This window comes from Myotis myotis, unplaced genomic scaffold (assembly GCF_014108235.1).
Source record: "Myotis myotis isolate mMyoMyo1 unplaced genomic scaffold, mMyoMyo1.p scaffold_m19_p_6, whole genome shotgun sequence".
NCBI lineage: Eukaryota > Metazoa > Chordata > Mammalia > Chiroptera > Vespertilionidae > Myotis > Myotis myotis.
Window position 1 is genome coordinate 71,918,880 of NW_023416368.1, and position 16,156 is coordinate 71,935,035.

At 42.7% G+C, this 16,156-nt stretch overlaps 1 protein-coding gene and 1 pseudogene across 7 annotated transcripts in view; both read left to right on the forward strand.

Moving 5' to 3' along the window:
• The window catches only part of GALNT7 (polypeptide N-acetylgalactosaminyltransferase 7), a 133,991-nt gene that overhangs the window by 102,053 nt on the left and 15,782 nt on the right, over positions 1-16,156 (forward strand). For 3 of the 7 annotated variants that reach the window (XM_036314950.1, XM_036314951.1, XM_036314947.1), the window contains exons 4-7: positions 7,351-7,481; positions 7,717-7,796; positions 10,584-10,766; positions 13,537-13,654. In XM_036314950.1, coding sequence (XP_036170843.1) covers positions 7,351-7,481; positions 7,717-7,796; positions 10,584-10,766; positions 13,537-13,654 — 512 coding nt within the window. Of the gene's footprint in view, positions 1-7,350; positions 7,482-7,716; positions 7,797-10,257; positions 10,441-10,583; positions 10,767-13,536; positions 13,655-16,156 lie in introns of all 7 variants that reach the window. The other 4 variants (XM_036314945.1, XM_036314944.1, XM_036314949.1 and 1 more) reach the window with 2 other exon arrangements.
• LOC118659008 lies at positions 15,419-15,946 on the forward strand (annotated as a pseudogene).

Below are 16,156 nucleotides of genomic sequence, written 5' to 3' on the forward strand. Positions count from 1 at the left end.
TTTTGTTTAATCCTGACCATAGCCTTTGCAATGGACATTGTTATCTTCATTTTACACATGAGGCTTAGAAATGTTAAGTAACTTACCAACATTCACATGCTATTCCTGTCTCAATAATTAATAGCTGGAATCAAATCTACAAGCTCATAAGTCTGTGTATTTAACCACTATGTTACACTATACCAACTCTTTGGGCCTTTGATTTTACAAAAGTTTTGTCATGGAGGTAATTTATTGAAAGACTGAAAAAATGTAATTGCACGTATACTGTAATGCCACCTGGTGTTCCAACCATAGTTGTCCAACTAAAATCCATATACCTATTTAATAGCCTATAATTTGCATTTTAACAATACAACATTGAATTTAACCAGAAACCATGGACTATTTTTATTTATAATAGAAAGTATCCACCAAAATTTATTTTGCTTTATATTTGATTTAATATATTGAATAAAAGGAAATTGGTTGGTTTTTTTTATTACTATAGCATTTAGGGAAGCATTGGTTAGTCTTGATTCAACTTGGCAAAAGAACGAGATTAAGCATTGATTTTTCCCAATAATGGGTTTAAGTTAACATTTTTTCTTTAAATATATTATTGTAAGCAGAATATATCTTCTTAGTGACATGAGTATCAAAAGATAGATAATACTATAGCTCAGACCCCAAAGCAGCATCCTAAATAAAAAATGTAGTTGTGCTGCTGAAACCCAGATATGGGCATTTATTCTTCTTTGTTTGTCACAAAACTGAATTGGATCCTTTGAAATTTCATCAAAGAACTCAGGCTAAGTAACAATAGGATATTTGCTTTTTGGCAAGTAAGTTTTGCAAACAATTTTTGTGTACAATTAGTAATACCACTGACTATATGTCAGAAGACAGAACATGGGTACCATAAAAATATAATTCAAAATGGTTTTACAAAAGCTTCCTCCAAAACTTCATTTAGAGCTCTTTCTGTCTGGATGCACCTCTATGTTTATACCATACAGGCATGTGACCAGATCTTGATCTTGTATACATATGCTAGCGTGGAGAAGAAATAGAAATATGCCCTATTTCCTTTTCCCCTCATTTTGTTCAGCTAATCACTTTTTCAACTACTCATTTTTAATTACACTAGAGAATGTATAACTTTAACTTTTTCCATCATATCAAATGCCTTTAGCTTAGACATCTTACCTTGGTTGCAACTTTCATGACAGGAGTGTAGTCATTAAAAATACTATCCCTGTCTCAAGATAAATGCAGGGTGAGGCAAAAAGTAGGTTTACAGTCGTTCTAATGGAAAATAATACAATAATTAATTAATAATAATAATAGAATAAACTGTTTCACATACGCACAACTGTAAACCTACTTTTGCCCACCCTGTATTTAAAAATGTTTTACCGTGATATTATTGGTACCAACAATATTTTAGATTCTAAAAAACTTAAACCTATAAAAATGATAGAAATCCCTTGTCTATGATTGTTCTGGTTTTAAGAAGTCCTATGTTATTAACACAAGTAAAACTGTGCTATACTTAGCACATTATAAAAAAAGAAAATTGTGAAGATACACCAAAAATAACTGCTTGGCCCCAGAAAAGGAGCATAAAATTTTGCACTTACGATTTTTTGGTCCATTTTACTTGAATTTTTTGTGATCAGAGCTTCTGTTATTACAAACCTTTAATATTTGGTCTCTTATACATTGTAAAGTCCATCACAGAGCAGGGTCTGCTTAGCTTATAGCAGTAGGAAATACAGAGGTACAGAGGGCTTTAATTAATTTTCCCAATTTTAAAACAATCTTAAAATCTGTCAGTCCCCTTCTCAGTACTAAAAGTATATAGTCTTTGGTAAATCTGACTGGAGTGAAAATTGACTTGTTCTTTCCCCCAATAAATTCAGAAACTAGAACTTTGAGTTATAAGTTTTCTTATTTTAAAGATAAAATACTTTACTAATATAAAACTTCACAAAGGAGCTGGCTGCTCATAGCACTTGGGTTTCTGGAAATTAGAGTATTCTCTTAAAATAAGCTTTGGGGCCATTAAATTGAGCACAGCCCTGTTCACATGTGCGTCAGCCAGCTGAGACTGAGTGGGGTCAAGGCAAAATGCACCCCACACTCTCAGTGGCTTGTAACAACAATGGGTTATGGCCCTGTTCTCTTGCTCTAACAACACATTCCCTGCAGGTCCACCCTGCTCTGCCCCACGTCTTCACCACAGGGCCCCGGCTGGCAGAGCAGCCTGATCTCAGACATTGCCTGTCTAAGAAGCAGAGGGAACAGAGAGACAGGGTGAAGCACTACTGCGATTTTAACAGTTCCACTCACAAGTACCTTGAGTCATTTTCAGCCCCTTCTCATTGGCCACAGCAAGTCGCATGGCCCAGCCTGACATCAGTGGGTGGGGAGGATAATCGCTCCCTGAGGAAAGGGGGTGAATACTTGGAACATTAATAGAGTGCACTCTGCCATAGGGCAAGATCCCAAAGAAGCCGGAAGTCATTTCACTCACTAATTTCCCTTTGGGGCCATCTTTCTATGCATTTAAATTTGAAGAACATGCCATCAACTTGGTTTGGGCTGTAAAAATTTGTTACAGATTTATTTAAATAAAAGTGCCTACTGCAATTCAGAAGGGCCTTAAAAAAAAAAACAAAAAAAAACAAAAACTGTACCAGGCTGGAAAAAAAAAAGCTTTTAAAAAAAGTTTAAGTTGAAGGGAAAATCACTTAGATTTTTCTGGGGGGAAAAATATAGTTTGGCGTGAGAATTTTGTTTATAATTGTCATTAAAAGTGGATGCCAAAAGGGAAATATTTTTCTTCTCAATTTTGAATATCCATGTGTGGGTGTCTTGATAATTATAAGGTCTCTAAAAAATGAGTAAAGTATTAAGTACAGTCTGATTTGCCCATTTAACCACTAGCTCATCACTAAATACAGCTATGTTTTCATCTGTTTTTGTATTCATGGACTAAAAGTTTAAACAATTTAAAAATAATTTTTGTGTCCACAAGAAATATCTCTAAGGATCCAGGAGCTAGTCATGGTTGTGAGGAGCCAATTTCATGGGCTCATAGTGATGCAAACAAAAACTGTTCTCTTACAACTGGGAAGCCAAGATGGAAACTTGGCAAATGTATCTTGTTGTTTTTTTAAAAAATATATTTTATTGATTTTTTACAGAGAGGAAGAGAGAGGGAGAGAGTTAGAAACATAGATGAGAGAGATACATTGATCAGCTGCCTCCTGCATGCCCCCCACTGGGGATGTGCCCACAACCAAGGTACATGCCCTTCTCTGGAATCAAACGTGAGACCCTTAAGTCCACGGGCCAAGGCTCTATCCACTGAGCCAAACCAATCAGGGCTGTTTCTTGTTTTTAGAACACAAAATGTTCTCTATCAAACTGCAAATATTTATTATTTATTTATTGAATATAAATATTATCTAATCTAATAATAGACAAACATGGTAATTGACCGTACCTTTGCTACACTTCCCATTGGCTAATCAGGGCAATATGCAAATTAACTGCCAACTAAGATGGCGGTTAATTTGCATACTGCAGGCAGGGTAGGACAGCGCAAGCCGCCATCCAGGCCCCCATGTGCGACCAGGGGGTGGGCGAGGGCTGGGGCAAAGGCAAGTAGTGCTGATCACCTCACCGGAGCCCTCACCCGCCCACTGGAGACAGGGGGCCCACTTCCATGTGCGATCCGGGGGCGGGCGGGGGATTGGTGGCATCACTTGCCTTAGCATGAGCCCTGCCTGCCCGCCAGGAGCCAGCCAGCCCAGGGCCAGGAAGGCAGGAGGCAACGCTGGAGCCACCCGGGCTCTCCCCACTGTCCGTGCTTCATAAATTGCAAGTTTCCGCGGAGGCGGCGGCTGCAGGACGCAGAGCGGGAGACAGGAGCAGGCCGAGCGCGGCTCGGGCTCGGGCTTGACGGAGGGCACCGGCGCAGAGGAGATCTCCCCAGCAGGCAGCGGCTCCCCCTGCCACCGGGGAGATCTCCCCTGTGCCGGTGCCCTCTGTCAAGCCCGAGCCGCACTCAGCCTGCTCCCCGTCTCCTGCTCTGCGTCCTGCAGCTGCTGCCTCCGCAGAAACTTGCGATTCATGAAGTGCGGGCGGTGGGGAGGAGGAGGCACCTAAGAAGTCCCTGGCCACTGGCGCCAGGAGCTGGGAACTTTGTGCCAGGGCATTCCCGGCGGGGCCGGTGGCAGAGGGGAGCTGGGACTCTGGCCACCGCCGCCGCCGCCTCCCAGCTGGCTCCGGGCGCTTGGTGCACTGGCTACTGCTGCTGCTTTGGCTGCGGGAAGCTCTGCTGCTGCTTGGGGTCCAGGCACAGGAGGCTGGCCAGGGGCCTGGGCCAGGTCAGCAGCCCCTGCCGCCTCAGCAGCAACAGAGCAGGCAGCAATACAATGGTGAGCCGGGCCTGAGCCCCGCCCGCCCACCGGGACACGGGGCCCTCTGAGAGAGAGAGAGAGAGAGAGAGAGAAAGAAGAGAGAGAGAGGTGGAATTTGGCACCCCACATCCCTCCCCGATCGACCACTGCGATTCCAAGCCAGCGAGGGCTGCCTTCAGGCCGCAGCTCCAGGTCCCTCATCCCCACCCCAGACCTGAGAGCACAGTGCTGGGCAGGGGCACCCAGGGGTTTGGGAATGGAGCACAAGGGGCCGGCACGAAGTCGGGGCGGGGGGGGGGGCTGTGTTTATACCGCCAAGTTCCCTACTTCTGCCCTGGCCCGCATCCCTACTCCTTTCTCTCAGAGGCCCAGCTCCTGCCTACATGCTTGCTGGGCAGGCCCAACTGCACCGGGGAGTGAAGCCATGGCGATCAGGATGGCCACTTCCTGGGATGGGATGGGATGGGATGGGATGGGATGGGATGGGATGGGATGGGATGGCCAGACCATGGGGATTCATAAGGGCGATGAGGCCTGTGGGGCATGCACAGCCCTCTGGCAGTGGGGGTGGCCGGCCAAGCCGAGTCTGGCTTCAGTGGGGCCAGTGGGAGCCCGAGGCCACCCTAACCCCCACAGGTCCTGGGCAGACGGTGGCTCAGTGGAGAGCAGTACCTCTATGCATGGTGCCCAGGGGCGGCTGTGAGCCGCTGCAACCCCGCCCCACACTTCAGGGAGGGGGAGAAGGCTCGCAGCCACCAGCACCCTAGGCTACACCTCCTGGCCTATACCTCAGCCTGCCAGGTTAGCAGGGTCAAGAGAAGGTGAGCTGTTCCCTTCCCCCAGTGGTAGAACAGGGAGGAGAGCGCTGGGTGCAGGGAGGGGACCTCAGCTGGGATCCTCCTGGTGTGGGGAAGGGGCCCAGCCTGGGCCCGGTGGGGAGCTTAAGAAGTCTGGCTAAGCAGGCGCTGGTTCATACCAACTCTTACTCTGCCATCTTCCTCCAGCTCTTCAAGCTAGCCCCCCTGCCCCACCTGTCCGGGGGAACGGGCTCTGGGTGACCTCCCTGAGCTCAGACTGTGGACCCAGAGACCTCAAGGAAGAGTGCCCAGCCGGGCCTGGGCAGGGGCCAGTGCAGAACTACCAGGGCAGAGTTGCTTTGGTGTCTTGGTGAAGTTTGCAAATGACCCAAGGAGGAAACCCGAGAGGGGAAAGGCCGGGAGGCATGAATTGCCAGCACTTTAGCCACTTGAAAACAGCTCCGCTTGGAATGTGAGGTGGTTGTATGTTCAGTTGAGAAGTGAGGGGGCTGAACTCCACCATCGCTGGGCTCCTGTCAGTCCAAGGCCCAAGCGTCCACCATGACAAGGAAAGAACAGAGCGAGGGGCCTGGAGGAAGGGAGGACAATTGAAGAAAACCGTGTCTAGACTTTCCCCAGCCCTCTCCTTCTTTCTGCTGCCTACAAGAGCCCCAGGCCCGGCCATAGCTCTGTCTCCACCTTTTAGTCCCCTATTCTCCAACCGCAGAGGAAAGAAATAAGGAAGGAGTCTGTGCTGCCTTCAGAAAGTATCTATATACCTGATCGGCCAGTTGCCTTCCACAGAGGGAGGCCAGACTGCGGCTTAGGCCTGCTTCCCACAGGGACATCAGTAGGACATCCTGTGAGGGCTCCCAGACTCTTAGAGGGGGCAGGCTGGGCTGAGGGGTGCCCCCTGAGTGCACAAATTTTTGTGCACCGGGCCTCTAGTATATTATATAAATGTGTATATATTATATAAACGTGTAGATACTTATTTGTAAATATACATACATTCATATATAAATACAGTGGGGCCTTGACTTACGAGTTTAATTCGTTCCGTGATGGAGCTTGTAACTCAAATTACTCGTATGTCAAATCAAGAAGTGAGCGAGTGAGACACGTGATGCTGGGCTGATGTTATGGCGTTCACTGTGACGTTCACTGCGCCAACTAGCGGTGGGGTATCTGAAGCTGGCTTGTAACCCAAATTTTAGCTCGCAACTCAAAGCAAAAAATCATCCAAGAGATGGCTCGTATCTCAAAAAACTCGTTAGTTGGGACACTCGTAAGTCAAGGCCCCACTGTACTCCTGTTGGTGCTTAAAATGCAGAGAAAATGGGACTCTCGATTGTTTTTTATCAACTTGATGGGAACTATATTCATTACACCAAGACTACAACCTTAGATATGATTATACTTGGAGAAAGATGGCCCAGAAACAAATGTTTACCTACATCCTTTATGGATTCCAAAGAAGTCATACAATGCTATTTATAAGCAGTGTATCTTCAGAAATCCTGAACTATTGCTTCTTCCAAAAGCAAACAAAATATCATGCTTGAAAGCTTTTAAATATGACATTAACATGTGCAGTTTTGAGTTTTTAATTTTTTAAATTTAAAACGTTTTTTAAGTTTTTATTTTAATTGGCATAGTTATCATTTATTTTATTTTCAGAGATGTTTGATCTTTCTCATGCTAACCAGTTCTCTGAAGGCATGTTAAGTTCAAAAATGGTTTTTAATTTTTTTTAAATGTTTTATTGATTTGTACAGAGAGAGGGAGGGAAAGGGAGAAACATCAATCACATCAATGGGCTGCCTCCTGCACGCCCTCTACTGGGGATTGAGCTTACAACCCCGGCACATGCCCTGACTGGGAACTAGCGACCTTCTGGTACATGGGACGATGTCAACCAACTGAGCCACACTGGCCAGCATGTATTAAGCTCAAAATTTAACTCAGATAATACTTCCACCTTATTTCCCTATAGATTAAACATTTAATCTGGTCTGTGTAAAATTATTGACTGCTTAAAGTACCTTTGCCTGTCTCTATTTCTTGAGAAAAATAATAATTTAATTGGTTTAGATACATACATATAATTTATAATGCTGATTGAATTTTTTTATTCACAGAACACTTAAAAAAAAAACTAGATGACTATATTAAGCTGTGGAATGGCCTAGTAAAGGTATTCCGAAATGAGAGAAGAGAAGGTTTAATTCAAGCACGAAGTATTGGTGCCCAGAAGGCTAAACTTGGGCAGGTAGGAAATATTTCTTCTTATCGATATTTACAATGTCATCATTTTGGATTTGGTAACTAAACAATCATATTCATTTTAAGTACTTTTTTAAAAAATTGAAATGCCGGCCTAAACAGATAAACTTATATGTTAAAAATGACTCTAATGCTAACTTATGTTGGTATCTAACTTTAAATTGTGTGTGATATATGATGTGCCATATGAGTGTTCTTCACCCTGCCTCTTTTTTTTTAAGGTTTTGATATACCTTGATGCCCACTGTGAGGTGGCAGTTAACTGGTATGCACCACTTGTAGCCCCCATTTCTAAGGACAGGTAACATCACCTTGCTTTTTTGCTTTTCTGGTTGAAAAGTAAACTTCACCCTAGGACAAATGACATACTCATTCATCAAATTTCAGTTCCAGTCAACACATGAAGTGTTCTGTTCTGAGTGCTATCACTCAGCCAGTTGTTTCCCAGGGTGGAGATAGACTGATAGTTTGGGCTGATTCTGATGCAGGCAGTTGGGCGTTTGGGATAAGCCTAGGGTGTCTGATTCAAGAATCATCTGTGGTTGAGAGACTGCCTCTAGCTCCAAAAGCTTTCTCTAAGAGTAATATTGATTGCTCCCTCTCTACCACCGTAACAATTCTAAAGATTTGAAGGAACAAGCCTTGAAATTAGATGTATTGGTTTTTTAATTATTACTCGAGATAGTAAGGAGCAGTTTTGTGTCAAGGCTTTGGGATCCTATAGAAACTTTAAGTTTAGAAACGGGCAGCTATTCAATGGAAATGTGGTGATCCCCATCAAATTTACAGAAATATCTGAAACAAAAGGAGGCAGCATTCGTCTCCTGGTTCCAAAAGCCTTCCCTGTCTTTAGTCCAGAATTGTGACTATTTTGGAATCTAGGCAAATAAGACATGGCCCTATGGTGAATGGCATGTTTCAAAGGATGACCTCTGGAGGATTGAATCATCACAAGATGTAATGTAAGGCTTATTATAAACAACTAGAGGCCTGGTGCACGGATTTGTGCACGGGTGAAGCCCCTCAGTCTGGCCTGCACCCTCTCGAAATCCAACATCCACCAAGGGATGTGGCAGTGCCAAGTGGCAGGTGGCTGGGGAGGATCCCGAGCCAGGGCCAGGCCCCGCTGTGCCTTTCAGTAGCGCTGCTGCTGAGGCAGGAGAGGCTCCCGCCACTGCAGCTGCACTCGCCAGCCATGAGCCCGGCTTCTGGCTGAGAAGCACTCCTGCTGTGGGAGCGCACTGACCACCAGGGGCCAGCTCCTGCGTAGAGCATCTGCCCCCTGGTGGTCCTTGCGCGTCATAGTGACCAGTTGTTCAGTCAACCAATCATAACGGTCGCTTAGGCTTATATATATATATATATATATAGAATACATAGAGATTTTTCAATTTTTAAACCAGCTGTCTGGTTTAATCCTCACAGCACCCCTGCAGAATAGGTATTATTAGCTCCATTGTACTGAAGAGGATACCGAGGCTTAGAGAAGTTAATTAATTTGTCCCAAATCAGACAGCTAATCAACTGTCAAACCAAGATCTCTCTGGGACATCTTACACGGCACCATTTATTAAGAAATCTGAGACTCAGGAGAAGTGAGGAAAGAGAACCAACCTTCACCTCTCCAGGTGGAAACTAGCAGTCCTCTAGGGCAGTAAGGAAATGGTTTTCCACAGGATTTTGTGGCAATGCCACAGATCCCACAGAGACCCTCCACCGTCTCATAGGAGTGACCCCAGAGGGAATAACACAGCCTTCTCAAGTCCACTTACACCATATCAAAATTTTAAGCCCCTAACATTTTTCCCTTCTCCTTTGTTTCCAAACATTGAAAAGGCACTGTAATCTCCATTTTAGGAAGTGCATTTTAAATCCTCTCTAATAAAATGAGCAATGAAACAAGCAGGGGAACAGATTATCTTGGTAGAGTTGACTCTGCACCTAGTCATATAGTACTAGCATTTTCCTAAAGTCAAATGCAAGGGATTTTTTTCCTCCAAATTCTCAGGCCACACTTAAATTCTTTAGGTTTTGAGTAATCTTTTTTTCTCATTTTTTTAAAGGGTAGGAATACAATAGAGTACTCTTTTTTTTTCTCTCTCTTTGCAATGAAAACTGTTGCAATAAAAAGAAGTAGGAAAAAACGATCAAGAAAAAGTACAGAAACAGGTTTTCATAACTGCTTCCAAAGAAATAGAAAGCAACAAAGAGTTGGGAGAAGTGCTAAAAAAAACGTAGCAGTATTATCCTTTTATACAGACACATGCACACACACATTATCCTTTTATACAGACACATGCACACACACACACACACACACACACACTTATTTTATAATGGAGGATTATGGAGGAAAAGTAACAGGAAGGAAAATCTTGTAAGCAATACAAAATTACGAAGAAAAAGTTGCCTGTAGGTGAAAATGAGACAACACTATTTAAGCTAAAAGACATGGCTCTTTGTCCCTGACATTTGTCTGTGAGCTGAGGGATAAGTCTCCTTCCTTTATCCTTTCCTTATGAAAACGGGCTCTTTGACTTTTAAAGGCCATTGATTTACTTCTACTTCCCATTAGATGTTTAAGTCCCCTAATGCAAAAAAATAAACAGAACCCCCCCCCAAAAAAAAACAAAACAAAACAAAAAAAACCCCACAACAACTAAAACCCAAATCAGTGACAAAAAGAGATAATTTAGCGAGGCATGCTATACTAGTCAGTTTTGGGTTCTTAAATGCTTTTTCATTTTCTGTAAATGTTTCAGAACTACATGTACTGTGCCTCTAATAGATTACATAGATGGGAATGATTATTCCATTGAACCACAACAAGGTGGGGATGAAGATGGTTTTGCCAGAGGGGCCTGGGACTGGAGTTTACTATGGAAACGTATTCCTCTAAGCCACAAGGAAAAGGCCAAAAGAAAACATAAAACTGAACCTTATCGGTAAAGATTACTCCTTTATTTTCTTATGTGGAATGTTTATTTAAGTCCTTCTTTTTTTCCTTCCCCATGTACTCATGTATATATATGTGGGTCCGTGCATACCCTTCCATTTCATCTTTGCTGCTATCATCAACAAAATACAGAACCATTTGCACTGTGCCGATTATAGATGTCATAAATGGCAACACATACGAAATTGTACCCCAAGGGGGTGGTGACGAAGATGGGTATGCCCGAGGAGCATGGGATTGGAGTATGCTCTGGAAACGGGTGCCTCTGACCCCTCAAGAGAAGAGAATCAGAAAGACAAAAACTGAACCATATCGGTAATCACTAAATCACTTACATGTGTTTCTTTTCTCCATTTGCTGCTAACCTATTAACCTCTTGCCAAGCTATAACATTTGTTATTAAAACCGTAGGTGCTGTCTTAGATTCTGAAGACTTCTTTCTCACACTATTTCACAGGTTTAAATTCACATTCACTTCTTTATAATTGGTTTTTCCCTAAATGCAGGTGCCACTTTTTATTTTGGGGGAGCGGGGTGAAAGGGGAATGTTATATAGCATTAGTTCCAAATTCAAGCAAAAAAAGAACAATCATTATGTAAATTTACAATGCATAAATTACCTGTAATCCAAGTTTTATATCCGCTTTGATGCCTTGGATGTAATGCTAGCAATGAAAACAATAGCAAGAGATTGGGGTGTGTTTTTTTTCTTCTTCCTTTTGTTTTATATGCTAATTTTGTACCAGTTAAATCTGATTAATCAAAATACATGACTTTGGCAAATGTTGCATACACTCCTTTATTGTTGCCTTCTCAGAAGAGCACTTGATAAAAAGGAAACTGTATTCCAGAATCAGCCTTTGTCCTTCCTGTGACTCTTCTAATAGAACAATGTACGCTGTTCTGTGCTTTTAGGGTCTTTTAACTGCAACATTTGACTGTCTTTCTAAAGAGTGACTCCAAATGAAATGTTTAGTCAAATGTTAGTGTAGGCTTCTAAATGTGCCTAATTTTATTTTTCTGATCTTACGGTTCTGCTTTTGATCTCTCTCTCCCTGTTATACTACTGATAATGTTAGAACTCTGTTTTGGAAAGATGTTTCCACTGTCATGCAAATGCTGGTGGGATTTGAGCATGTCACAATATCAAGATACTGAAATGGCAAACATAAGGAAATTATAGAACTTTAAGCTCGATTTGACATTTTCCCAATTTTCCTTTGAAGTTCTTTTTTAGAATAATTCAGAAACTTACTGTTTACCTGCTTACCTGACTAATATAATCCTGGGAGAAAAAAAATAAGGGGTAATGATTATGTTTTTATTTCTGACAATTCCATAGATTAGTAAAAAAAATTTCTTTAAGTAGGTTAGAAAAATTTAAGGGAGGTTTCCCCTTGAAAGAACTCACCGGTTTTTATGTTAAGATGTATTTTCAAATATATGATGAGATAAATGAGAATATATTTAAAGATCAAAAAGGCAGAGTTATAATAATTTTAAATGACAGTTAAATAAATGTGACATGAAAATATAACCAAAAATGTAATAGTGCTAATATTTAGTGAGTTAGGCAGCATACTCTAAGAAGAAAGGGTATGACAGAATAATGTTGATCCAATGTGATTTTTCTTTAACATTGAAAAAATTACTTGATTCATTATTTATCCACTCGACAAATATTTAATGAGTACTTACTATGTGCCATGCACTATTTTCTGGGAATGAATTTTTAAAAGATAGGTTCCCTTGTTTCACTTATATAGCGGGTGAGACAGAAGTTAAACAGAAAACTACATATATAACTCTGGAACAGAGTTGATGGAAAGGATAACCTCATCCAGCCTGGAGGATCCGGAACGGCCTCTTGACAAAGTGTCACCGGAGCTGAGACCTGAGGGATGAGGGATTAACCTTATGGAGGAGGAGGGGAAACATTTCAGGAGAGTGAGCAGCACAGGTGAAAGCCCTGAGTCAGCAGAGAGTTTGGCAAGTTGAAGGCATGAGCGGAGCAGGGAAGGAGAACTCAGAGTGGAGAGAGCTGGCATGTGGGACCCATGTTGAGTCCCTTCTGCCTGTGGTGCGGTTAGACTTGGGCGGAGGCAGAAGAGAATAAAGGACACTGAACGACACAAGTTACAAAGTAACTGCAACAGTCCAAGCAGTGGTGGCTTGGTCCAGGAAGGGAACAGTGAAGTTGGAAAGAAGTAGACAGATTCAAGATGCATTTTCAAGGTAGAATTAATAGGAATTAGTGGTAGATTGAATATTAGGTGTGGTGATTTTTTAAAAAGGTACTTTAATAGAGGTATCTCAAGAATCATGATGCATTAATAATTAATTATTCGGAAAAAAAATAATTATTCGGGGTGGGGGATGCAGGCAACAGGATATAAATTAGTCCCATATCTCATCTAATCGTGTGAGTGGCTTGTCCCTATAAAGCTACCCAATTGTTTTTATCTTGTCCCTAAAAAATACCAAATTAAAGAGGCCGCACCGATCGCCCTTCTGCAGGCCTCCCCCTGGCAAAGTGGCTATGTCTAATTCTTCTGTGTCGCTTCTCCGCTGTATTTTCAAACTCTGAATGAACTGTGACTGTTCTAAGATGAATTACACCCTTATTTGGCAAGCCGCAGAGCTATAAAATTAAAAAATGACAGACTGCTTCCATGGTGTATGGTTTTGCTCATCCCATAATGACTCATGAATCATTGCAGGAGCAGTTAGCCGACCAGGGCTGTATGGCTCAGTATTTTTAGAAGTGAAAGAGAAAATGCTACTTCTACTAAATCTAAAGGCTTAATTTTTAAATTAACACAGGAGCCAAGGCTCCATCTAATGGTGAAATGATGCAATGCTCTAATTTGTAATGAACTATATGATTCTATTTCAATTAGAAATTTCAGTAAATTCACTGAGTAATTATGAACAGATCGTTTTTGCAAGTTTTTATAATTTCTTAATGTTTGGCCATCAGTTTTATCTCTTCTATGCATTATCTAGATTGTATTCTAAAATGACTCGTTGTCTATTGGTGAAGGGGCTTATCCTTAATAGTTATTCAAGTGTTTCTTTTTCTCAGGTCCCCAGCCATGGCTGGTGGATTATTTGCCATTGAACGAGAGTTCTTCTTTGAACTGGGTCTGTACGATCCAGGTCTCCAGATTTGGGGCGGTGAAAACTTTGAAATCTCATACAAGGTAACCATGCATTTAAACAAATGGCGTTTTCTCGGTCGTGACTGACTTTTGTGACTTTCAGGTAAAGGCTGGGTTCTGTTCAATGCATTTCTTTAAGTTATAAGGAACGGCTAGCAAAATGTATGCCTTTGGAGGAAAGTAGGCAAAATACAAGCTCCAAACATACTGCATATTTACATGGCTCGTCTGAAAATTGAGGCCAGGAGGCTTCAGAAATAAAAATACCTCCCCCTCCCCCACACCCAAGGCTTTCTGGACTTTGGAGCCTTTTGTTAGAGAACCCTTTGGGGAGTCTGCATGTGTTGGGGTCACATCTGACCATCCACTGACACAGTGACCCTTTATTACTATAGGACATGACTCAGGACAGAAGCAGATCCCAACGACGACTGTGCGTCCTCAGACTGACAGTGCAGCTGCCTTCCTGCAGCACCCCCATCACTGAGCCAGGCCTTGAGCACTAATGCCTTCCATGCTGCAACACCACCTCATTTCCCAAAAGAAAGAAAAAGAACTATATCACAGTTGAGTTAAGCAGATATGCGTTACCTCATGTCTTAAATGTCCAGGGCTTAGCACTGTGAGGAAGAAGAATAACTCAGTGTTTGCTCTCAAGGAACTTGCAGTCAGTAAGAGATTAGAATTATACTTAACTTCATAATATGATAAGAAGGTAGAGTGCCATTTGCTTGGTGTGATTAAGAAACAGCATCTCGCTGGAGGAAGAATTTGAGGCCGAACTAGAAAGATGGGTATGCTATCAGTAAGTAGAGATAAAGGTGTTTACTGGCAATGTTGCCTCTCGGTTCTTGAGTTTGGCAAAGAAAGAATTCAGAGGCAAGAACTCTCGCATTGTGGAAGTTTATTTAGCATGTAAAGCAAAAGTACACCCCAAGAAAATTGAGCTGGCTGCTCAGAGAGCTGCCTTGGCCTTTTGGAAAGTCACAGAGGCAGAAGTGAGCCAGCTGGGCTGTGTGGACTCGGGCAACAAGTTACATAGGCAAAAGAAGGGCCTTTGGACGCAGATTCACCCCCGGGCTAGCCCAGGCCGGCTGCCGCTGCCTACTGCTGTCCTGGTTGCAAGCTTCATGGGAACCCATAGAGCTCTGGAGAGAGAAAGCAAATATACATGCCTGAAGAAAGAAGGTGTGTGTGTGCTCTTGAGAGCGCACACAGGGTCCTTTGTCTTAGGTGTCTTTATCTGTTTTCTAAAGCAGGAATTTTAAGGGAAGTCTTGGGGGGAGGATCTCAATAGAATCTTCATCAGCTTTCCAGGTGTGCCCTTTAATATGCTGATCCATCAACATGAGCATATAGGGTCAGGATCATGGTCTCTATTAATTGGTCCATGCTAGGTTAGGGGTCATTGGTCATTGCATCTGGTCCTGATGCCAACCATGACATTTCTTTGTCTGGTTTTGCTGCTTTTCTGGGCCTGGAGCTGAAACACGACTGAGGCCCGTCCCTGTGGTCAGCAAACCTGAGGCTTTGTTCCTAACATTATGTGATGCTGATCAGAAACTCTCTGTCCTGAGGGCTTAATGCTTAAGGGAGTGGTCATGCCAGGGAGGAGGCAGGAAAATCCGGGTGCTGGATGCGGCCAGTTTGAATCGGCTGTCTGTTTCAGTTTACCCATTCTACCTGCCAAGGAATTTTTCTGGCTTCTCACTATCCTGCCTCAAAGGGAGGAGAGGGGGACTTCTGAGAAAATAGAATGGGAAGAGGTACAAAGGTGAGACATGAAGAATGTATTCAGGCCTTTCGGCCAGAACCACCATCTTCCAGTAATCCGCCAAAATGACTAACACAAAGGGAAAGAGGAGAGGCACCCGCTATATGTTCTCTAGGCCTTTTAGAAAACATGGAGTTGTTCCTTTGGCCACATACATGCGAATCTACAAGAAAGGTGATATTGTGGACATCAAGGGAATGGGCAGTGTTCAAAAAGGAATGCCCCACAAATGTTACCATGGCAACACTGGAAGAGCCTACAGTGTCACCCAGCATGCAGTGGGCATTATTGTGGACAGGCAAGTTAAGGGCAAGATTCTTGCCAAGAGGATTAATGTACGTATTGAGCATATTAAGCTCTCTAAGAGTCGAGATAGCTTCCTGAAACGTGTGAAGGAAAATGATCAGAGAAAGAAGGAAACCAAAGAGAAAGGTACCTGGGTTCAACTGAAGCATCAGCCTGCTCAACCCAGAGAAGCACACTTTGTGAGAACAATGGAAAGGAGCCTGAGCTGCTGGAACCCATTCCCTATGAATTCATGGCATGATAAGTGGGAAAAAGTATAAAAGGACTTCTGTGCTGATAAAAATGTTTCTCTTAATTGAGTATGTTTCTACTAATTGAGTAGAAGTGTAGCATCCCTCCCCCCCAAAGAATAATTAAAGAAAACTTTGTGTCACCCTAAAAAAAAGAAAAAGAATGTATTCAGGAAACAGCGAGGAGCACAGTTTAGCAGAATCTGACAGCATGAATAAGACACACATTCAAGA